Source organism: Cynoglossus semilaevis, chromosome 9, assembly GCF_000523025.1.
Source record: "Cynoglossus semilaevis isolate Cse_v1.0 chromosome 9, Cse_v1.0, whole genome shotgun sequence".
In the NCBI taxonomy this organism is placed as follows: domain Eukaryota; kingdom Metazoa; phylum Chordata; class Actinopteri; order Pleuronectiformes; family Cynoglossidae; genus Cynoglossus; species Cynoglossus semilaevis.
Genome location: NC_024315.1, coordinates 358,749 through 380,037, shown reverse-complemented (window position 1 = coordinate 380,037; position 21,289 = coordinate 358,749). Strand labels below are relative to the sequence as shown.

The 21,289-nt window shown below is 42.1% G+C and overlaps 1 protein-coding gene across 1 annotated transcript in view; it reads right to left on the bottom strand.

The window, feature by feature from the left end:
• usp34 (ubiquitin specific peptidase 34) overlaps positions 1-21,289 on the bottom strand; it is a 34,854-nt gene that overhangs the window by 3,250 nt on the left and 10,315 nt on the right. Inside the window, exons 15-74 of the mRNA XM_025058905.1 lie at positions 20,811-21,025; positions 20,482-20,612; positions 20,051-20,178; positions 19,689-19,778; positions 19,288-19,383; positions 19,108-19,190; positions 18,830-18,984; positions 18,472-18,585; positions 18,257-18,356; positions 17,992-18,151; positions 17,761-17,887; positions 17,340-17,556; positions 17,156-17,256; positions 16,784-17,002; positions 16,556-16,681; positions 16,296-16,418; positions 16,109-16,192; positions 15,935-16,021; positions 15,633-15,833; positions 15,447-15,529; positions 15,066-15,106; positions 14,837-14,961; positions 14,534-14,686; positions 14,001-14,105; positions 13,815-13,870; positions 13,227-13,531; positions 12,775-12,938; positions 12,621-12,686; positions 12,118-12,264; positions 11,986-12,042; positions 11,604-11,681; positions 11,430-11,524; positions 10,939-11,111; positions 10,629-10,779; positions 10,458-10,536; positions 10,011-10,064; positions 9,769-9,864; positions 9,604-9,668; positions 9,249-9,324; positions 9,097-9,144; positions 8,939-9,004; positions 8,243-8,323; positions 8,030-8,115; positions 7,724-7,892; positions 7,207-7,281; positions 6,745-6,896; positions 6,477-6,630; positions 6,316-6,360; positions 5,772-5,876; positions 5,539-5,686; positions 5,147-5,451; positions 3,294-3,623; positions 2,539-2,696; positions 2,250-2,328; positions 1,896-2,022; positions 1,699-1,806; positions 1,209-1,313; positions 957-1,081; positions 615-738; positions 58-137 (exon numbers count right to left, since the gene is read on the bottom strand). Coding sequence (XP_024914673.1) covers positions 58-137; positions 615-738; positions 957-1,081; positions 1,209-1,313; positions 1,699-1,806; positions 1,896-2,022; positions 2,250-2,328; positions 2,539-2,696; positions 3,294-3,623; positions 5,147-5,451; positions 5,539-5,686; positions 5,772-5,876; positions 6,316-6,360; positions 6,477-6,630; positions 6,745-6,896; positions 7,207-7,281; positions 7,724-7,892; positions 8,030-8,115; positions 8,243-8,323; positions 8,939-9,004; positions 9,097-9,144; positions 9,249-9,324; positions 9,604-9,668; positions 9,769-9,864; positions 10,011-10,064; positions 10,458-10,536; positions 10,629-10,779; positions 10,939-11,111; positions 11,430-11,524; positions 11,604-11,681; positions 11,986-12,042; positions 12,118-12,264; positions 12,621-12,686; positions 12,775-12,938; positions 13,227-13,531; positions 13,815-13,870; positions 14,001-14,105; positions 14,534-14,686; positions 14,837-14,961; positions 15,066-15,106; positions 15,447-15,529; positions 15,633-15,833; positions 15,935-16,021; positions 16,109-16,192; positions 16,296-16,418; positions 16,556-16,681; positions 16,784-17,002; positions 17,156-17,256; positions 17,340-17,556; positions 17,761-17,887; positions 17,992-18,151; positions 18,257-18,356; positions 18,472-18,585; positions 18,830-18,984; positions 19,108-19,190; positions 19,288-19,383; positions 19,689-19,778; positions 20,051-20,178; positions 20,482-20,612; positions 20,811-21,025 — 7,396 coding nt within the window. The remainder of the gene's footprint in view (positions 1-57; positions 138-614; positions 739-956; positions 1,082-1,208; positions 1,314-1,698; positions 1,807-1,895; positions 2,023-2,249; positions 2,329-2,538; positions 2,697-3,293; positions 3,624-5,146; positions 5,452-5,538; positions 5,687-5,771; positions 5,877-6,315; positions 6,361-6,476; positions 6,631-6,744; positions 6,897-7,206; positions 7,282-7,723; positions 7,893-8,029; positions 8,116-8,242; positions 8,324-8,938; positions 9,005-9,096; positions 9,145-9,248; positions 9,325-9,603; positions 9,669-9,768; positions 9,865-10,010; positions 10,065-10,457; positions 10,537-10,628; positions 10,780-10,938; positions 11,112-11,429; positions 11,525-11,603; positions 11,682-11,985; positions 12,043-12,117; positions 12,265-12,620; positions 12,687-12,774; positions 12,939-13,226; positions 13,532-13,814; positions 13,871-14,000; positions 14,106-14,533; positions 14,687-14,836; positions 14,962-15,065; positions 15,107-15,446; positions 15,530-15,632; positions 15,834-15,934; positions 16,022-16,108; positions 16,193-16,295; positions 16,419-16,555; positions 16,682-16,783; positions 17,003-17,155; positions 17,257-17,339; positions 17,557-17,760; positions 17,888-17,991; positions 18,152-18,256; positions 18,357-18,471; positions 18,586-18,829; positions 18,985-19,107; positions 19,191-19,287; positions 19,384-19,688; positions 19,779-20,050; positions 20,179-20,481; positions 20,613-20,810; positions 21,026-21,289) is intronic.

Here is a 21,289-nt window from a genome sequence, read left to right as displayed (position 1 = left end):
ACATGAGTCACTGCCGTTTTACCAAAATCACACAATATAATGAACACAAACTGTTACCTGTGACTGACACAACTCTGTCCACAGTTTAGGGAAGAGAGCCAAGTGAAGAGGCAGTCCTTCATATGCAATCAACACACCTAATGAATAATCATTTACACACAGAATTAGCATAGCGTGTTCATAAAAATGGCAGGGGAAATACAGTCAGCACAGAGTCACATGTTCTGCAATTGTAACTAGTAGTTATCCGATAAGGAAATTATTTAAAGTTAGGCAAAATTGAAAACAAAAATTAACACATACATGGGTTAGCCAACCAAAAAATATTTTGAATAAAGATATTAGATACGAGGAAGAAAAACAAAACCAGCTAAAAACAGCTAGAAACCTTTATCAAAAAACTTAAGATTAGACAGAAAAGTTAAAACTCACACAACAAATAACACTGTTAGTCCTAACTAAAAGAAATACATAAAACTCCCAGAATAATATTACCAACAAAAAAAAAAAAAGTTTTTTTCAACTTAAAGTTGACAAAGACACCACAACAAAAACATTACTACTAAATATTCAAAAAGGCCAGAAAAGTTAGCACCATAACAGCAGATACGTACTAAGTTTGATGAGCGTGTCATTAAATTTTTCACAGTTAATTGCGACTCGACAGAGGAGGTGGATGAACTGGTGGTAGGACAGGAAGTAATCCAGCAGCATGTGGTCATACACCTCGTCTTTACCCTGAAACACACACACACACGCAGAGCTCAGAAGAACACAAATAGGCAAAATGGACGCTCACCAGTCAGCCATATGTGCTGAAAACGGTTTGTGGTAAAACTGCCAAAAAACGTGAGTAGACAAGAACAAAAAGTAAAAGGGAGACTTTTGGGAAAACAAAAAACGCAATACTTTCAAAGACAGTGGGTGAGTGGGGGGGTCTAGTGGGCGGGGCTTACCTTACTGCTCTCTACCATAGAGGGCAGCAGACACATGTTAAGCTCTGGCCTGGGAGGGCGGATGTTGTTCTTAGCTCCCATCAGTTTGATGTTCTCTCTGCAGGGAAGGTAAGGACCCAACGACACTGCACGAACAAATGAATACACGAGGAAAACCAATTAAAAACCTTAAATATTAATTTAAATATTAAATATTTAACAGAAGAGGAGGGTTCTAAAAAGGAGGACAAAGAGGAAGAGGAGGAGTCTCACTGGGGATGCTGCTGTGATGGTACGTGCAGTGGTTGTGCTGCAGGAAGGGAACCAGTGTGTGCAGGAAGTCGTGAGGACTCAGCAGAACCAGCTCCTTCAAAACGTCTGCAGAAGATCCAGAACCAACAGGGAACCACAGTGTTACTACACCACCCTTCATGTTACAGTTATCCTAACCCGGCAAACATCAGTCATCAGAGACGCACCAAAACCTGACTCGCTCTAACACACTACATTGAATATTAATCATTTCAGTAAGGACAAGGAGCTGCTGTTCCTCTGCTGCCTCTTGTGGTCGGGTTTTTCCACTGAAACAATTCTGTACAAAACATTACAATCACCGAAGTCCTGAATCAACACAGTGAACTTTCTCTGGTGGAGACAGCAGTAGACGTATACCTTCTATCTCAGAGGATTTTCAAACAGAGTTTTTTTTTTACAGGGTTTTAGTTTCCTAAGAGTTCAGCGACACATGATAAGCACTGATTACCCAGGCAGGCATTTCGGAGCTCTGGTGGGCTGTAGGAGTTCAGTAAGGTGAGAAGCTTGTGGGCGAAGTCGATTCTCTCCTGCCACTGAATCAGAGCCTGCTTCACATCTGGGACACCAGAGGACAAGGACATCTGTGTTAAACAAACTCAGACACTGGGCCAACACACACATAAATGGATGGATCGATAGTTTTACCTTTGCGCTGTAGGTACGGCCGTGTGGCTTTCAGGACAGACAGAAAGATGGAGAGCAGCTCCACCAGGTCTCCTGTCACATGACAGGCTGTGGCCTCATGGTACATCATGTGCAGTGTGTTAAAGGACTGAAAAAAGAAAAGAAAAAGCAGTGTGTTAAAGGACTGAAAAAAGAAGAAAAAGACGCATTAGAGAGAAAACACCGGGTTGGAACAGTTGATTGATTTGAAGGCACAGTGGAGATGAGGATTTAAGTAGTCTACGAAAATGTCACTCCGGTCAACATCTGATTACGTTAAAACACAACAAGAAGCCAGATCTTCACACTGGTTTTAGAGCAGGCTCAAATTCTGACCTCAGTCATGAGGATGAGTCCTCTGTTGAAGACCACCAGCAGACGGTCCTCGTCGTTCTCCAGCAAAACCCTGAAGGCACTGAGTGGGAGCGGCAGATGAACAAGTTTTAGAAAAACAAAACATTAAATAACCCCCAGAAGAATAAAGTTTGTTAGCAAATATTAGGTAAAACAAAAACTTTTTGTTTTTTCCCTTAGAAAATAACCTATGAATAAACTGCAATATTAACACAAACTAGCTAAACATCGACAGTGTGGTCCAAGACGTGGTCCTGGACCTGGAGCTGACCTGATCAGAGTGGTCCAGCAGGAGCGTCCATCCAGGCAGCGCAGGTAACAGCTGATTGTGGTCTTCTTAAACTGCTTCACATCTTCCAGCTCCTCTTCTCTCATGTCACCACGCTGAGTCACAAACAGCTGCATCAAGTTGAAGAGCTCCTCCACCGCCTACAGGGGGCAGCAAAAACAGCATTAAAAAACAGACTTGGCTTAAATAAATTAGGACTATATTAATTTGTAAGTAAGGTTATATTCCAGGTAAATTTAGATAACTCCACAATACACTTAATTTTAAAATATTATTGTATTGAGTTAAAAATTAAAAAAAAAAGAAAATAAAGTTTGCATTTGACAGTAATGTAATTAATCTGGAAAATTTTGTAATCTGTAGGTCCTTCAGTGAAATATAAGATACGACTTCTTGTCTTGGTAATTTCATTGATTATGTATCAGCAACTCATTTTAATTAGCTATTTTTGACCAAATCTGTGTATTTTATACTTCATTTAGCTGCTTTGTCTGGCTGTCTTTTGGTTCAGGTTTTTTTTTTGCTGCTCATTTACAGGTTTTGCACGTTTGGGCTTTTGATTAATCAAATAGGTTGGTTTTTGTTGTGTATAATTAGCTGACATTTATATATTATTTAAAATAATTTTCTTTGTGTGACATAAAAGTCCTTAATACATAAAAGCTATAAAAGCCTAGCTGAATACCAAAACCAATATAAAAGTCAAAGTGTGGTCAGTGTGTAGAACCTCCACCCACCCCGGGGTACTGGCTTGCATGAGGCGTCAGGTTCTTGAAGGCCCACTGAATGTTCTGGTGGGAAGCGAGCTGGCGGGTGAAGGCGGGTGACTGCTCGCAACACAGGCGCAGGATGCCGTAGTAGGCAGGAAGCATTCCACGGTTGAAGAGCACCACCTCCTGGTCGTCATGATCCGCCAAAATATAGTTGAAGGCAATGTTCTTGGTCACTACGGGGTTTTGCACCACCAGGCGCACATTCTCAGGACATTCCACGCACACGTTGTACCAGAATGACAACAGCGCCTGCTTGTTGTGGTTGGTGGCGATGGCGGGTTCTGACAGTTTGGGCTGAAACAAGAAAATAGAAAAATAGAGAAAAGGTGTTTTTTTGGTACCGTCTTTTACGTAAACATTCATATATTAAAAAAACGTTTTTTAAAAAGTAAATTTTAACGTGAAGATTCTTCATTAAGGTACAATTTTATGAAATAATTTAATTGATTATTTAATAAAGAAAAAAATGACAAAACTGTTGCATAAAGCACGTAAATGTATAATATATTTTGTCACACTGACAATAATACATTTAACAGATTTAATTTATTTTTTTAATTTATACTTTTATCAATTATTTTATAAAACATATATTCACCATGTTTCTTTCCTAATAAATTATTATTTTTTATATTTAAATGTAGAAAAATGTAATATTTCAGAAGCAAGAGAAGTTATGACTGTCAAACATGAAAGACAGGAGAAATGAGGAGGTGCTTAACAGGAGTAAAAACCTGGAAGAGGTTCCACAAGTCCATGAAGTAGGTGGAGAACATGAGCTTCTCTGTCTTGGAGATGAGGCAGTAGGTCATGAAGCTGAAGTACTGCACCAGCTTGGTGGTGCCGTGAACACTGGCATCCACGTAGAGCTTGGCTCTGCTCAGTAGAACGAGCAGCAGGTTGTAGACCTGGTGCAGAACCAGGGTGGTATCAGTCGATAGGGGGAGCTCACGGGTTGGCAGCTGCAGGGAGCGGGTGGAGCGGAACATCTGACGGAAGGAGTTACTGGGGATCAGTGAGACCAAGAGGTAGGCTGCCGCTGCAGGAGGAGGAGATAAAGTTGTTAGTTGCGTCAGGTTCTTGAAGGCCCACTGAATGTTCTGGTGGGAAGCGAGCTGGCGGGTGAAGGCGGGTGACTGCTCGCAACACAGGCGCAGGATGCCGTAGTAGGCAGGAAGCATTCCACGGTTGAAGAGCACCACCTCCTGGTCGTCATGATCCGCCAAAATATAGTTGAAGGCAATGTTCTTGGTCACTACGGGGTTTTGCACCACCAGGCGCACATTCTCAGGACATTCCACGCACACGTTGTACCAGAATGACAACAGCGCCTGCTTGTTGTGGTTGGTGGCGATGGCGGGTTCTGACAGTTTGGGCTGAAACAAGAAAATAGAAAAATAGAGAAAAGGTGTTTTTTTTGGTACCGTCTTTTACGTAAACATTCATATATTAAAAAAACGTTTTTTAAAAAGTAAATTTTAACGTGAAGATTCTTCATTAAGGTACAATTTTATGAAATAATTTAATTGATTATTTAATAAAGAAAAAAATGACAAAACTGTTGCATAAAGCACGTAAATGTATAATATATTTTGTCACACTGACAATAATACATTTAACAGATTTAATTTATTTTTTTAATTTATACTTTTATCAATTATTTTATAAAACCTGTATTCACCATGTTTCTTTCCTAATAAATTATTATTTTTTTATATTTAAATGTAGAAAATGTAATATTTCAGAAGCAAGAGAAGTTATGACTGTCAAACATGAAAGACAGGAGAAATGAGGAGGTGCTTAACAGGAGTAAAAACCTGGAAGAGGTTCCACAAGTCCATGAAGTAGGTGGAGAACATGAGCTTCTCTGTCTTGGAGATGAGGCAGTAGGTCATGAAGCTGAAGTACTGCACCAGCTTGGTGGTGCCGTGAACACTGGCATCCACGTAGAGCTTGGCTCTGCTCAGTAGAACGAGCAGCAGGTTGTAGACCTGGTGCAGAACCAGGGTGGTATCAGTCGATAGGGGGAGCTCACGGGTTGGCAGCTGCAGGGAGCGGGTGGAGCGGAACATCTGACGGAAGGAGTTACTGGGGATCAGTGAGACCAAGAGGTAGGCTGCCGCTGCAGGAGGAGGAGATAAAGTTGTTAGTTGAAGTTCTCTAAAGCTGGTCGGAGGGGCGGGGGTGTCATCAGTCAGTGTGGACTCACAGGTCCGGACTCTGGGGTAGTTGTGGGCCAGCAGAAAGCGCTCCACCCAGTTCTCCATGTTCTGCAGGACCCAGCTGTGGGCCAGTTTGTTGCGTGGTGTCTGGACGGCCAGCCAGTCCAGACACTGAGACGGGTTAAAAGGTGTCACCTGAACACACACACACACACACACACATCATGAGACAATTGTTGATGCCTTGTTTTTTAATTTATCAGTTTCCCACGGTCTTTACCTCCCAGATCCTCTGTAGGATGTAGGAGCCAAAGGACGGTATCCCAGGAGGTCCACCTGCAAACTCCATCATCATGGTCAGCAACTTGAAGAAAGGATTAGCAGCCTGCACCAGAAAAAGACCAGATCAGACTCAGCAGCTAACATTTAGCTACTTCACACTCATGTTCAGGCTAATATTTAGTTAAACAAATCAAGATTTCATTAAATTCAGACTTTATGCATCAGTTTGCTATTTCTCAGTCAAATATTGCTTGCATTATTTTAGGGGAACGTTAACTGTATTTTGCAATCATGTCCACTGGGACATATGTCAACACTAAATTTTATTCTAAATATATGGTTTTATTTGGATGCCAAATTTTTTTATAAATCTTGGGCAAAAGTTTGTTTATTGTTCAGCCATCTTTTGGCCAATGTCTTCATTGCTTTAGTTCAATTTGGACTATTTTGTCACAGTATCAATTTTTAATCAACTTTTAACACGTTTGGTTTTTTTCTCGAGTGTGAACAGCATAGAAGAAGTGCCACTGTACGCCACTTACCTCAGGAGTCAACTTAGCAATGGAGGTGAAGAGCATGGACACGATCTGTATAGAGATAATGACAGATGAGAAAAAGACAGATCAAAGTTTAATTATGTGTGTGTGAGAGAGAGAGAGAGAGAGAGAGAGAGAGAGATGCAGTGTGGGTGAGATTGTCGTACGTGTTCGGCCAGCCTGTTGTTGTATCGACACAGGCTGAAGATCAGGTTACAAGTCTGCCGGATGTTGATCCCGTCTCTGATGTGCTGGAAAAGGAATGGAAAACCTTTCCCTCCTGTCAAAGCTGCCATGTCGCTCTGAGACAGAGTCAGGTGTCTGAAAAAACACAGAGGACACAAGGGTGGACGTGAGAGAGGAGGACCACCATCACTAACCGGACACAGCTACTTTAGAACGTGAGGTTTTGCAGAAATGCGTCCGTTTTCAGACCTCTCAGAGCGAGACTGTTCCACCAGCAAAGCGATGAGAGCGATCATCTTCTCCAGAGCAGCAGGGCGATATTTCTCCTCTGCCAGAGACAGGATGTCCTCCTCTTCATCCTCCTCTTCTCCCTCCTCCTCTGACAGCACTTCCACCTGTGGCTAAAGGGAAACATTCATGGACGTCATTAAAGGACAAATCATAACCGTTGACTTACACTGAGCAAGACAAGGACTCCATCACTTTTTATGCTTTAGATCATGGTTTTGGCCAAGAGTTATCCTTCTTTAACCAGTCTTTAAACAAAAACTAAATGTATGTTTTAGGTTTGCAGTTTGTTCTATTTTGAACTCAAACAAACAAGTCTTTTTTTTCTTTTTTTTTTTTACAAGGGATTGAAACAAAACAACAAAATGCTGATGAAAAGTCATTGGAGAATACACAGAACCTTGGATAACCTGGTGAACTCACATTCTCAGGACCTTTGGTTCCCATGTAGAAATGCACCATAATGGATATGGCTTGTAGTGACAGCAAGAACTGACTCTGTGAGAAGATATGAAAAAACATAATTAAAAACATAAAAATGCTACGTAGGAAATTTAATTTTGAAATATCACATCACAGACACAAGCAACCTTATAGAGCATTCACAATGGTCAACCGGAGACACCTTAGGTTTTCATGGCATGCAGACATAACATTTATTAGCACCATCTATAATGAAAAGTAGCTAAAATATCTAATTTTCCCTTTGGACACTAGTCACATAAGCCAAGTGTTTTACAATCTTCACTTTTCCTTTCAGAAAAGCTTGTTTTATAGTGAGATCAACAGAGGACAGATTATGAAACATCATACACGTATGATGATGTTACAAATACATTTACTGAATGATTAGCTTAGTGGCCAAGGCAGCTTGTTTATAGAGGCAGCCTGGTTTTCCTGTGAGTATAAAAAAAAATGAGAGTGAGAATATCAGTCTGACCTCTTCCTCTCCCATTTTGGCGAACTCGTAGAGAAAGGCAAAGTATTCGGTCAGGTGTTTGCTGTGGGGTTTGACTCCATGCTCCATGATGGACAGAAGAGTTTTAACAAAGCGGGTGACACACGATCGGCTGCCGATGTCCTCCACTGCGCCGTCCATGTCGTCAGAACTGGAGGAAGAAGGGACAAAAAGTTAAATAAACCTTGTACGTGTCTTTGTGGGTGTGTTTTCATTTTAGGATGATGCCTTGTACGTGTCTTTGTGGGTGTGTTTTTATTTTAGGATTGAGATGCGAGTTGGACAAACCCGTCTTCCATTCCAGGCTGCAGGTAGAGATGGGCGTGAACCGGTCGCAGCCTCTGTATGACATGAATACACAACCTCTGGAACATCTGGGAAAACACAGGTAGAGAAAAAACAGAAAAAAATCATAAACACAACAGAAGCATTGATAAGACAGAACGGTATATTGAACATTTGTTTGTTTGTACAATAACAAAAATAGAAAGAAGAAAAGACCTGTCTGACGATTTGATTTGGACACTTGATGAGAATTTGCATTGGCCACCAGTTATCATCAGCCATCCGGTCCAAAAACCACTGTAAAAAAGAACAGGGGAACAATGATGTGAATAGTGTCATGAAGGCAACATTTAAAGAAAAAAAGAAGCAAAAAAAAACAGAAGTAGAGATGCACCGATTGAATTTTTTTTTGTTGATTCTCTATACCAAAGTCCAAGTGAAAACTTGGTTGGGAAGAGTTTTGCATTGCAAACATATACAAAGCAAAGCACTCTTTCTTGAGCATTAAAATCATCTCTGCTTTGACTGTGCGTGTGGTAGGATAAGAAAAAAGAAATCCTCCTCATACACAGTGTAACGTTCACATGACGTGAATCAGCTCAGAAACACTAGTTCGGGAAAAAAGAAATTAAATCAAAATAAAAGCTCTAGGTAGGTTTGTGTGGTTAACTTTACTGTTACATAAATTCTAAGCGGCCGTGGCGACCTGACCTAACGACATGTTCAGCTCAAGCTCAGCTTGCGAGTGCAAGGTTGCTCTCCTGTTTTGACACAGAGCACGAGCAAAATGATCTGCAGCAAAACCGGTGTGATGTTTGCTGACTGACGGATCGTGTAAAACAAAAACGAGAGATTCTGATCACGGGTCAGTCGATCGGTGCATCTCTAAGGAGGAGTAGATCTGTGATCAACCTCGCAGGCGGCCTGGCTGTTATTGAACTGTTTAGTCAGGAGTTCAATCCACTGCAGCATGGTGGGCTGAAAACACACACAGGGAGACACTGACATTAGAGGACACATCTGTGCTGTCTTTGAAAACCCACAACAACACAGATCGTGAGGTTTTTTACCTTTTCTTTAGAGTGAATGAAAGTCTCCAGAACAAATGATGTGCTAAGCTGAAAAATAAGGAAACAATAGACGTTTTAATGTCCAAGAATGTCAGCGTTGTTTCATCACAGCACAGACAGATAGATGATCAATAACAGAACTAGTGTTTTACCTTGGCCGTCATGAGTGAAACTGCTTTAGGGTCAGGTAGTGTGCTGGGGATGCTGCTGCACAGCTGCCACATGAAGCTGGAACAAGAGAGTTGTTTTTGTTTGAATTATCGCTCTACTATTTCTGTTGGTTAGTGTTCTAGATGTTTTTGGTATATCCTGGAGTTCCTTTGGCAGAATTACATTTTTGCACCATCTTGATTTTTGTTTACCATTTAGCCATCATTTACTGTACCTTACCCTCTCCACCTTTAATTGTCTAACAAGCAAAACCCCATTCACCAGATATGAATTCAAATGTAACCAGGAATTAAAACTGTTGTAAGGTGACAAAGCTACTTTGGAGTTTGCTCTTACCCAAAATATGTGTGTTCAAAGATGTTCTTGTCTTGAAGAAACTGCATGTTGTCGTGCCAAATCCACTAAAACACACAAACAGACGCAGAGGTGTGGGAATTTAAATGATGGAAATAAAAAAAAAATTAAAAAAAAAGAAAGATAGTATCATGGTTAGAGACAGACCTCCAACAGGTCGGGGGAGACGTGAAAGCTGAAGTCTTTGCCGTTCTCTTCCTCCAGCTCCACCCTCTTGTAAAAAAGCATGTAGGCGCTGTGAGTCTGTTTAAAAAAAAATAAAAAAAAAATAAAAAAAAACACAAAAAATGACTGCTGTTACCTTTTTCCCCACACAAAAAATTACTGCTGTTACCTTTTTCCCAAAAAAACCCACATTTTTAACTTTTTTATTAATTTGTGTTTCTAACCTTCTCAAAGGAAAAATCCATGAATTTGTCAGTGACAGAGTCGTAGGTTTTAGTCTGAAAGAAGACAAAATCTGGTTAAAAAAACAAAGAAAAAAAACAATGCCCATCATCCTCTGTTCAGAACCTTATAAACACCCATTGACTGCTTGTAATAATATAACTACATCTAACAAATACCCGCGGCTGGAAACTTCAGTCCAAACCTCGGCTTAAAACCAATTCAATAGCAACTTTGTCTATGTAGGGTTTTTCAGGTTTAAGAGTCATCCATTTTAACTATGGCAGCACACTCTGTAGTATGACAAAGCTGCTGTACCTTAGGACAAGGCTCTGAATGTTGTAGAGTGCAACATTATCGCAAAGCAAGCTCTAGTTGAGTACCATTTCTAATAGTAATCATGTTTGTCAATGAGCCTCCGTGTTTGTATCACTGTCTGCTGAACTTACTGTCATTTCTCCTCCAAAACACTCAGAGGCCAGCTGAGCCGAGTCAAAGGGCTTCACTTCAGCATCGTTAAACAGGTACCTGATGACAAAAGGCAGAAAAGTATGATGACTCAAAATAAAAGGTTAAAAAAAAAGTTGTTGCTTTTTGTTGAGCAGCGTTTCCTCTCTCACCATTTGTTGTTCTTGTAAGCGTGTGGGTTGACAATGTCTCTGATGAAGCTGTAGTAATGGCCGCCGTCCGCCGTGCCTGTGTGCACAGTAACGCCGATCAGATCGTACTCGTAGCTTTCTGTCACCTTTGGCTCGGATTCCTCCCGAAAACCTGTGGTGGAGACAAAACGGATCCTGTCAGGTTTCCGATTCAACTCATTAAACATTCCTTCAAATTGTAAGTTATATTTAGCTTTTTTCTTTTCTTGCAGTAACAGGCAAGCTGGCTGATCACAAATGAAACTTCCTTATTCAGTCATGTGTCACAAACCGTCTTTTCTCTCTCCTTTTCCCATCAGAAAGTCCTCAGTGTAGGGCGTCATGTCCAGCCTCAGGGGGAAGGAGAAGTGCGTGTTGACCTTCTCCTTCATCATGGTCACCATGTTAAAGGTGTAGCGCATGGTGTTGAAGCTCAGGATCCGTGGCAACTTCTTGAAACAGGCTCTGTGGGGATGAAACAGGACAAAAGAGTAAGTGGAGACGAACAGTCAGTCAATTGTTCAATTAATTATCAGCAGCAAATATTAGAACTTTAGGTTTTGTTAGCAACTCTATTTCAGGACGTTTAGACCAGAAGACAGTCTTTGACTTGGCTTTTTATCATTGTTTGACCTAGACATGAGCCATTTCTTTACTTGTTATAGAACAAGCAAAAGAAATTATTTACTACAAACTATTTATTATATTTTAGACAGTTTTTAATCTAGTGGTTACTTTGTTGCCGTGAGTGTAAAGCACCAGGTTTAACGTGGCTTGCTGTACCTTTTCTCAGCGCGGACCTTCCTGCCACACTGGGAGCAGGTGTACATGTTGTCGCCCTCTAGTGTGTCCTTGATTGTCACTTCATCCAAAGACTCCTAAACATCAGCCGACATGTTAGTTCTCACACAAACAGTGGTTTTTCTGTGACGGAGCTGGTGGTTCCTTAATACTCACATATATGTTCTTCATGTCTGCCACCTGACATCTGACTGTGTAGAACTCCTCAGCAGTCTGACTCACATGCTCGCAGTCCTGACAAACACACACACACGCACACAAAAAAAAATCTTTACCACTACAGTGAGCACAGTAATTAGTTCAGAGCAAAGACAGTACAGCAACCATGGAGACAGAGCTTACAGTAGAAAAAAAATCTGATTAGTCTAAAAAAAACGTTGTTGCTTTTCCCTGACCAATCAAAGGTGACAGAACTATTTTTTTTATGTGAATGATCACCCACCTTACCATCACAATCTCCACTACACAATGGTATGCGAGGAAAATTAAGGAATAACAAAACAAGATTTTATTTTTTATGCCAAACCCTGAGACTCACCAGAGAAACCACATTATTGGTGATGACGCCTCCAAACAGTGTCTTCACTGTGTGTTTCTGAGGAAACAAAAACACAGAAGGTGAACCAGGGATCAGTGTGAAAGAGATACACGTTGTTCTGAAAGAACATACCAGCTCTTGTGACATCTCCTCAATCTTGGTGATGAGGTCAGTGAAGAACTCCGTCATGTCCTTCTGCTCTCCGGTGTTCAGAGGCTGTTTGTCCATCGTGTAGGTCTTACAGAAGGGCCGAGGGTTGTAGGCCTTTCTCTCGCTCTCCTGAGGAAAACAGCATAACTGTCATCACCGCCACTAATATCATCCATTTTCCACCACTTCGATCATTTTCAACATATATTAAATCCTCAACACCATCATTTTCTATCACTCGTCATCTCATCTTTGGTCGTTTTATGCTAAAACAAAAAAAACTTCAAGCCTAACTTTCAACTAATCTGACTTGTAGTTTAACCAAGTTGATAATTTGCTAAAAGATTATGTAAATCATTATAACTCCATTTTGGCAACTCTCAAAAAGAGAGTTACCAAACTATGTGCTAATGTTGGTTCATAAAGTCATTCTAGAAACCAGCCAATTCCAGTGACCGGTTGGTCAGTCAGTGCTGTAAACGCACCATGAGATAAGTAAACATCTTCTGCAGCTCCAGCAGTGTGGTCTTGTGTTTGATATCCTCAGCATACTGCAACACAAATACAAACAGAGGATGAGAATCCACAGAGCTCTGATTCCGAGACGCTTGAATCTGTGTTCTGGGTCACGCCTCACACCTTGGCAGTGAAAACAGCCTGTCGGGCCTCAGGGATCATGTATAGCTGCTGGATGGTAGAGGCCAGATAACATGTGGCTCCCAGGTTGGTCAGACCAACAAAGCGGCACTCAGCCCGGACATCGTCATGCGGCCAGTAGTCCCACTTGTATGGTGCGTGAGAGGCTGTGGAAACAAGCAGGAAGACAAGATTTAAAGCTGTGGAAAATTATGTTATGATTCTCCACCTATTTTGTTAAAATAAGCAAAATATATTACAAAAAAATAGGCATAATAAAGGTCAAATTCAGCATAGACTTAAGTTAGAGTGGTAGTTTGCATAAAAAAAAAAACAGTAAAAAATGAAATACACCAACCATCGTTACATTAATATAAATCACTAGGACAGTAGAGTGAAAAAGTTTAGTCCATGGGTACCGGTTCTGAAGGCCCCTCGCAGACAAGCGTCCTCACCCTGCATGTGCTGAGACATCACCCAGTTGTGCAGCAGCCTGTAGTTCTCCACGGAGCCCTTCACCGTCTCCACCAGCAAGTCGTAGGCTGCAGCACGGGCCGAGTGGGATTTGCACTTGGGCTGGGAGCGGTCGGCGAGGCTGGGCAGCAGGAACAGGAGGTTGTGAACGTCGCGGAGGAACTCCTGACCCTCACGGGAGAATTTGAAGGGAGGCTTGTGCTTGAGGACGCTGGTGGCCAGACGCAGCAAGCCCGTCAGACCATCGTCCTCGATGGTCCCATCCTGCTGGTCTAGAATCTCACGGCTGGAGGACAGAGAAATAAAATGTTCTTTTTCAATCTGATGTTTTGTTTTTTTTTAAATGTCAAGCTCACGGCTGGAGGACAGAGAAATAAAATTTTCTTTTTCAATCTGACGTTTTCTTTTATTTTTAAAAAATGTCAAGGTGTATTCTGTTATGTAAACTGTTAGGCCCCAATCCAGCATAGTAACATGGAGACTCCAAGAGTTTTGTGCAGACATGTGATCATGTGACAGTGTAAATTAATTTTCAAAGAGGTTGATTTTTTTTTTTTAGAATGCCTGACCTCCTGATGCAGTCAGCGAGGTGACGAGCCAAAGAGTCGAGATCCAGCAGGGTGGTCTGCATGGGGCCAGTCGGGGACAGAGAGGGAGAGACCTTCTGTGAGTTCAAACAGACCGGGACTAAGAAGACGCCACTAAAAACCAAACCTGGACTGGACAGAGTCACGGTCTGCAGTAAAAGTTCTCACCTGGCTGGTGTCTTTGACGTGGATGTTGTCGATGAGTTTACAGAGCAGCCAGAAATATTCTTTACAGCCTGTTTTCAGCAGAGGCTCCTCCTCATAATCCTCCACCTGTGTACGGAAAAAAAAAGAAAAAAAAAAAAAAGAGGATAATGACTTCGACTCACTCCTCTGACTGTGAAACACAGCAGTTTAAACAGCCTTTCTTTTGTCTCTGGGTGAAAACCATGTTCCAGTGTCTCCAGCATCTGTCCCACCACATGGACAATGTCTCTCAGAGACTGACTGATTTTTACTGTAGCAAAGCTCAAATTGTGTCCAATCATTGAGGAATTTGGACACAGAGTGTTAGCCTGCAGAGTTTGTTTTTTTTAAATAACTACTAAAATGTACCAAACAGAATAATTTTGATTCATCTCCCCAAGTTTTGAGAGTGAATTAGTAACATGTTGGTACGTATAGTTTATAGACACTGCACAAGAATTGTACAGATGCATTTCAGGTGAACGTGCTGGATGACAGTTGTGTGTAAGACTCACCCTCAGTGGCTTGAGGGCCTGAGCATCCGGCAGGAACTTGAGCAGCGTGGAGGCAGCGAGCAGCAGAAAGGACCTGTTGATGGACTCTCCTCCCTCCAGACCTGACAGCGACAGCTTGTAGAGTCCGTTACAAGCCTCGTGTCTCACTGCAGGCTGACAGCCGAGTAAAAAAAAAAACCAATACAATCAATACAAACAAGTAGAATTTACTTTTATTTGTAGTTTTTTTACGATGACTAACTGTACTCTCGAACTGTACTTTCTGTCCATAAAAAAAAAGGTTTTGATTGAGGGCGGACTCACCTCTGGCACCAGCAGTGTGAGCTTCTTCAGCCAGTCGTGAAGGTGTTCGCTGTCAGCCAGACTGGACTTGACTGTGGACGAGCAGTGAGCCCAGCTCACCAGCAGCCACATGGAGTAGTGAGTCACTGCAGGTTCATTTAAACATAAAGACCACAGAGTCAATTTTTTACTACCTACATAAAAATAGAGCTTTGTTATTTTACACTTCCAGACCAAATTTAGTTCCTACCTTCATGTCTGGACCTGTGGTCAGACTGAGCCTTCAGAACTCTGCAGAACCAAAAACAAAAACACAGATGGTCTTTAAAATTCCACTGAGATCATTAAAAAGGTAGAGTACATTTGAAATGTAATTTAGATGAAACCCAGCCCCAAGAGAGATAAATATAACTAGAACTACGGCAAAAAAATAACCGAAAGATTTAAGACTGCTAAAATCTGGAATTAAAGCCAAAACAGAAATAACTGAAAGTTTAACAAACATCTAAAATTAACCAAAAGGTTAATAAAGCAAAATAGAAGATGCTTTATGCTGGTGTTTTTTAAAATGCCATGTCCGTGTGAGAACAGTCAGCCTGCAGTTTCCTTTTACACCAGTGTGGTTTCTCACCTGTGTGCCAGGTTGTCGTAGGTATACGCCACATTGATCAGTCTCTGGATTAGGCTGGTGCCTTGGACAAGGCTTAGAAAAACCTGTTGATAACCAAAGTTATCAGTCAGACCACAGCACATCAAAGGAAGATATGTTATCCTCAAAAATGTATCTTCAAGGTTTTTTTTAATTTTATTTTTTTACCTCTGTGAGTCGAGGTATGTGCAGGACTTTCCCGTGCTCCACAGACGACTTGCGGGATTTGCCCGGCCATGCTCGTTTCCTCTGACTGTCAGCAAGCCCAGACCATGAGAAGACATCGTGGTAGGCCAGGTCGAGGTCTGCAGGATCCACAGCAAACTGGCAGATGAGCTTGAGAAGACAGGCCAGGCAGTCGAGAAGCCACTACAGTGAAAGACGAGAGTGGATTCTTTTGGTTAGCAGGTTTGTACAGGAACGGTGAGAATATGTCAGAATGTGAGTGTGGAGCTCAGTGAATATCTCACCACAGTCCATGACTCCTGGTCTTTGGGCTCCAGGATGCCAGAGTTGAAAATCTCCAGCAGCAGCTGCAGACCTCCAGAAGAAACAAACTGAAGAGCAGGGAAAAAAAAAAAGAAAATTCAGTGAAACCAACGACACCCCCTCTTGGTTTTCAGTGATGTCAGTGCAGGACCCACCTTACAGCTCCAGGTATTTTTGCTGTTCTCGATCTGATCCTCACTAGAGTCGTCAGAGTCTGGATACAGGTCGCTGTAGCTGCCCTGGGAGAATAACACGACAAGTTAAGCATAGGGTTGATTATAAGATCAGACTTTCAAAACAAACTTTGGAACCCTGCAAGATGTTTGTCAGATGTGGTCTTACTGTGGACTCTCTGTGGATGCGTCTGTTAGGCTTTCCCAGGGCCTCAATGATCTCCAGAGCATACAGCAGCTTGTGTGGACTTTTGATCCTCAACAGTTCCTTCCAGCACAGACCCTCCCCAGCCTACATGTGCACAATTGCAAGAAAACATACATCCACAAAGCACCAGGTCGTCACAAGTGTGTAAAAAAACTTTATAAACTCTAACTTGTTATATGTTTTTTAACCAAGAAATGTTCTAGTCCGTCATAGTATCTGACCGTGTCATCCGAGATGTTCTGAAAAGCCTGCAGCATCTTGGGACATGTAGGAAGAAGCATCAGCAGCTCCCACACCCGACGAGACAGATTCTCTGCGTGAAGGTGAAGCTCCTCACACCTTGTACTCTGGAAAAGAAAAAATGTAATCTTTACTTGTAATTTCAAACTAACTGTGTTAGCAGATAGTAAGTTATTCCAGTTGAGGACGGGTCAGTCCTCCTCTCACACCTCTGGACTTTCATGGACCTTCTTATCACTGCTTGGACTCGGAGGTTTAAAGCAAGCCAGCATCTCCAGCAGATCAAAGAGTGTAGTGAGGTGCGGCTCCTGCAGGAGGAGCAGCATGGGGATGTGCTCCTTCTGAGGGGGAGGCAGACAGGAGGCTGGGAGCTGGACACCCTCGCCCTTCCTCTCCCTGCGGGGGGCTCCAAGAGAAACAAACACCATCTGAGGAAAAAGTGTGCAAAGCCATGTTACTAAATGACTTTTTCATTGCTATTAATACTGCTGTTCTTTTTTTAAATTTTGGACAGATTTGTTTGGAATGCATTTACTAGGAACTCCTGTGGGAGGTAAGGAACTCTTATGATGAAACCTGACCTGCATGTCCTTGAAGCCAAGCTCATGAAGAGTCTTCTCGTCATAGTCAGTGGTGAGTTCATGACCAGAGGAGATCATCCTGACAGGTCCCATTAGACCTCCTGCAGGAGAAGAAACACACATGGTCAGAAAGCAGGTGCTGCGATTCAACCACCAGAATTCAGCTGCAGCTGAGCATCTTTACCTGGGAAATCTGCCTGTTGTTGTTGTTGTTGTTGTTGTTGTTGCTGTGGCTGCTGCTGCTGTTGTTGTTGTTGTTGTTGCTGCTGACGACTACTCTGGCCAAACTCCTGCAGCTGAGCCTGCTGGTTCATCTGCTCCTTCTGCAGGTTCTCGTACCAGTGGGTCACCTCGGCTCGCAGGTCTGCCACCTGGTCACTCGGATACATCTCAATGGTCATCTAAGAGAGGAAAATATGAGAGATCTTGTTACTTTCTTTGACTAACTTTAGTCGTTTGGTTTTGGAACGCACGCTGCTGTTCACAGCATCTAACCTGCAAGAATTTATAATAGATTACATGTGGCTATATTTTATTTTTTGTCCAATGTTCCCAAATGAAACTAATATGTGATTGTTGAAAAAAAACAAAAACAAAGGTCATACCTTGTCAGGGAGGCCGGCGGGCTGACACACAATCCTGAGGGGCAGCGACTGCTTGTCACTCAGAGCTTTCAGGTGGCTGCTAATTCCTGTGCCTTCAATCTGCCACTGTCGCAGATGATACGCAAACCTGACAAAAACATTTTCATTTGGTCAACCCTGTAGTTAACAGAATAAAAGTTTCTTTCTATGCAAGCCCCGTATTTGTCTGGAATACAATTCTGGATTTCTGACCTTCGCCTGAAAGCTTCCAGGTGAGTCTTGAGCATAAGCAATCCTCTCTCGATGCTGGTCAGACTGGACTGAGCATCCTTGTCCAGGTTGGCAGATGCCATGAGCAGACTCTCCATACACTTTCTGATGAATTCTTGCTCTTTCTCCAGGCCCGTCTTTCCTGCTGGAAATGTCAAATTGCAGAGATACAGATACAGAAACCCGTGAGGCCCCTTCACTTGCAAAAAATTTAAATTTCTAATAAAACTGAAGAGGATTTACTGACCGTTAATGTAATAAGAGTTGATGTACTGAATGGCAGCCCGGCTGATGTCAGCAGACTGGGCTCTCAGAGCGATTCCCCACAGCTGGTCCATCCCGCAGAGCTGCGGGCGGCAGAGACAAGAATTATTGTTATTATCTGTCTGAGAACAGGAGTAGGTGGATAGATCAAGTGTCCTAGAAGAGGAGGAGGAGGAGGAAGAGGAAGGGTCTGAGTACCTCGCAGCTAGAGGCGCTTTCCAGGGTGCTGGTGGCAAGCCTGGCCAGATTACACAGGTGTTGGAAGAGGTTTAGGCCCGTCATGCTGATGGTTTCAGGCTTAAGCTGAGGCATCTGCAGAGGAAAAGGTCAGATCCACTGAGAAAAACACACACTGAAGGAAAAAGTATAATTCCTAGCTTGTTCCTCCAAAATACAACGTACAAAATCCTACTTTAAAAGTAACTTTTTTTAAGTATACAGTCAGCTAGTGTGGTATTTGAACATTTTTTTTGTAAAAGGCCAATTTGAGCCTTTTCCTTGACAAATTCAAAAATATTAGTCATGGAGATAAATCTTTCCGTGTCTCATTTCTCACCTTCTCCAGAAACAGGTGTTTGTATGTCTCCATGCCCATGGCATGCTGGTCTTTGCTGCGGACCTGATTGAGGAACCAGTGCAAGGCATCATCATAGCACTCTGAGTCTTCCACCAGACAGTGCCACAGGATGTCCACCTGCTCCAGACTCAGTCCTAAGAGGCACAGATACAAACACAGACACAGTGATTCAGCTTCACAGAATAAGATTAATCCAAACACTGCAGATTACAGATCAACTCAAGTTAGGTAAATAAATAAATCAAGCTGAATCTTACTGAAGTGATCTGGAGATCCCAGTGTGGAGAAGACGCAGGTGAGGAACTGCAGCCGAACTTGGACCTCAGCACTGTGGCTGTACCTGCAATTAGAGCAACAAAAGCGCCATCACGAGGTTAGGATTAAAACAAAAAACGACAGCGTTGACAATAAGGCAGAGCGCAACTGGAAAGACTTACAGTGAGAACTTGTGCCTGTTTTCACGTACGTCCTGGATGTACTGCTGGAGGTTGTCGAAGAACAGTTTCATCATGTGCAGCTCTTTCTCTGCCCACCTAAACCAAAACACAGAGAAAATATTGTGACATTTCTTCTGTCTATTCGCTGGGGTTCAAATTCAGGGTAAATTGTTCAGCTTAGTCCTAACACAAAGCACAATGCCATAACTTCAAATGAGATTAAAAAAAAAGTAGGCCGCTAATACCTAAAGCTCAGCTGCAAATAAATAAGAAAAATGTCTAAATGTAGCGCAAGTAGGGAATTTGTTACAATTCAGACAAATAGCTAGCCTATGGTTGGAAACGCAGGTAAAGGTTGGCTGAAAATATAGTGAAAATGTCTAAAATTTCTGAGGACTTACATAGTGATCCAATGAGTGTCGTAGCTTGAGCCGAACTGCTGAAAAGTGCCGAAAAGTTTAGGGAGTAGTCGTAAAGAAACAACAACCGACCTGTTGGCAGAAGAAAAGTGTTAGTCAGACTCACAGTGGGATTTAAATAATTCATATATAAAAAAATTCACAGAAAATAGTACCTAGAACATTGGATAGCGCCAAAATTACAAGCATAATAAATGCAGTAGTTTACAATAACATTACCATATGAACTGGTACCAGAAACTACTACATTTTGAGCCAACATTACAATTATTTGTTGGAACTGCTGACAGTGCCTACAGTTTTGTGCATTTCCATTACAGGGTCCTGGACTAGTCTTGTCTTACCGGTGGTGGGCCAGATTGTCAAGACAGCCTTCGATAAAACGCATTCGTATCTGCCTGTCGGTGAACCAGCACACCAGTGAACACAGCAGCTTCTCTGCTTCGTTGATCAGACCCTCAGACAGATGGATCTGCAAAAGAACACGTGGGCGTGAAAACACAAAAATGTTACAATGTTACAAGTATAGCTAACTTAATTTTACCAAAGTCTCAGACAGATGGATCTGCAAAAGAACATGTGGGCGTGAAAACACACAAAAATGTTACAAAGTATAGTTAACTTAATTTTACCAAAGATTTCCACACTCTTATTTAAACCACTATTTGTCTTGGGGCCATTTATTGATTTATTTTTGATTTATTTTTAGAAACTTAAAACGATTAAAATAACTTTTTTTTTTTTAAAGATGATAACGTATGCAGTGAGGTTTTACCGCATCCTCGTCCTGCACCAGGTCCCACAGCAGAGTGTTGCCTTTCTTACAGACGTTGTCCAGGTTGATGTCGTTCATATTGTGGCCACTGCTGCTGCTGCCAGAGTACTGGTGTTTATGAACAGCTGGACCTTCACACAAACACCACAAACAGACGTCGACACAACATTAAACACTCCTCAATTGTTCAAAGAGCTGCTAAACTAATTTCATACAATGGTTTCTACAGTAATGTGTTTTGAAATTACACCAAAAACCAACAGTTTAAAACAAAAACTTTCAAGCCTGGTCCCTGAAGTACAGAGGGGCAGTAGCAGTGTGCAGCTCACCTTGCACCAGGTGCTCATGGTAGATGGAGGCCAGGTTGGGGAGGTGCTGCTGGAGGTGTGAACTGAGCTCAGCATGGGAGTTGATCTGAACAAGCTCCTCCTCACAGCCCGACTCCTCACCATCGAAGTCAGCCATGTTTTTCTCCGACTTGGCGCTGACCTGGGAGCTGCTACAGCTGACATCATCAGCGCTCAGCATGTCCTCCATCGTTGGCCTGAAGAAGGGGGACAGAGAGGGACACAGGACGGTCTTAGACTTTTGGTCTTTAGAGTTTTGAAAGTTTTGTGTGATCTGGTCTGTCATGGGATTTAACAAGAAAATCACAGGTTTGACCAATTCCTTTAGGAAATGTACAATTCTGCCACAACGAGGAGACTCCTCATCATTTTGTCAGCTATTTTTAGATCTTTAAACTATATGTTTTTAGATTTAGTCTACCACTAATAATGTAAAAAAAAGAAAGATCAGAGAACAGTCA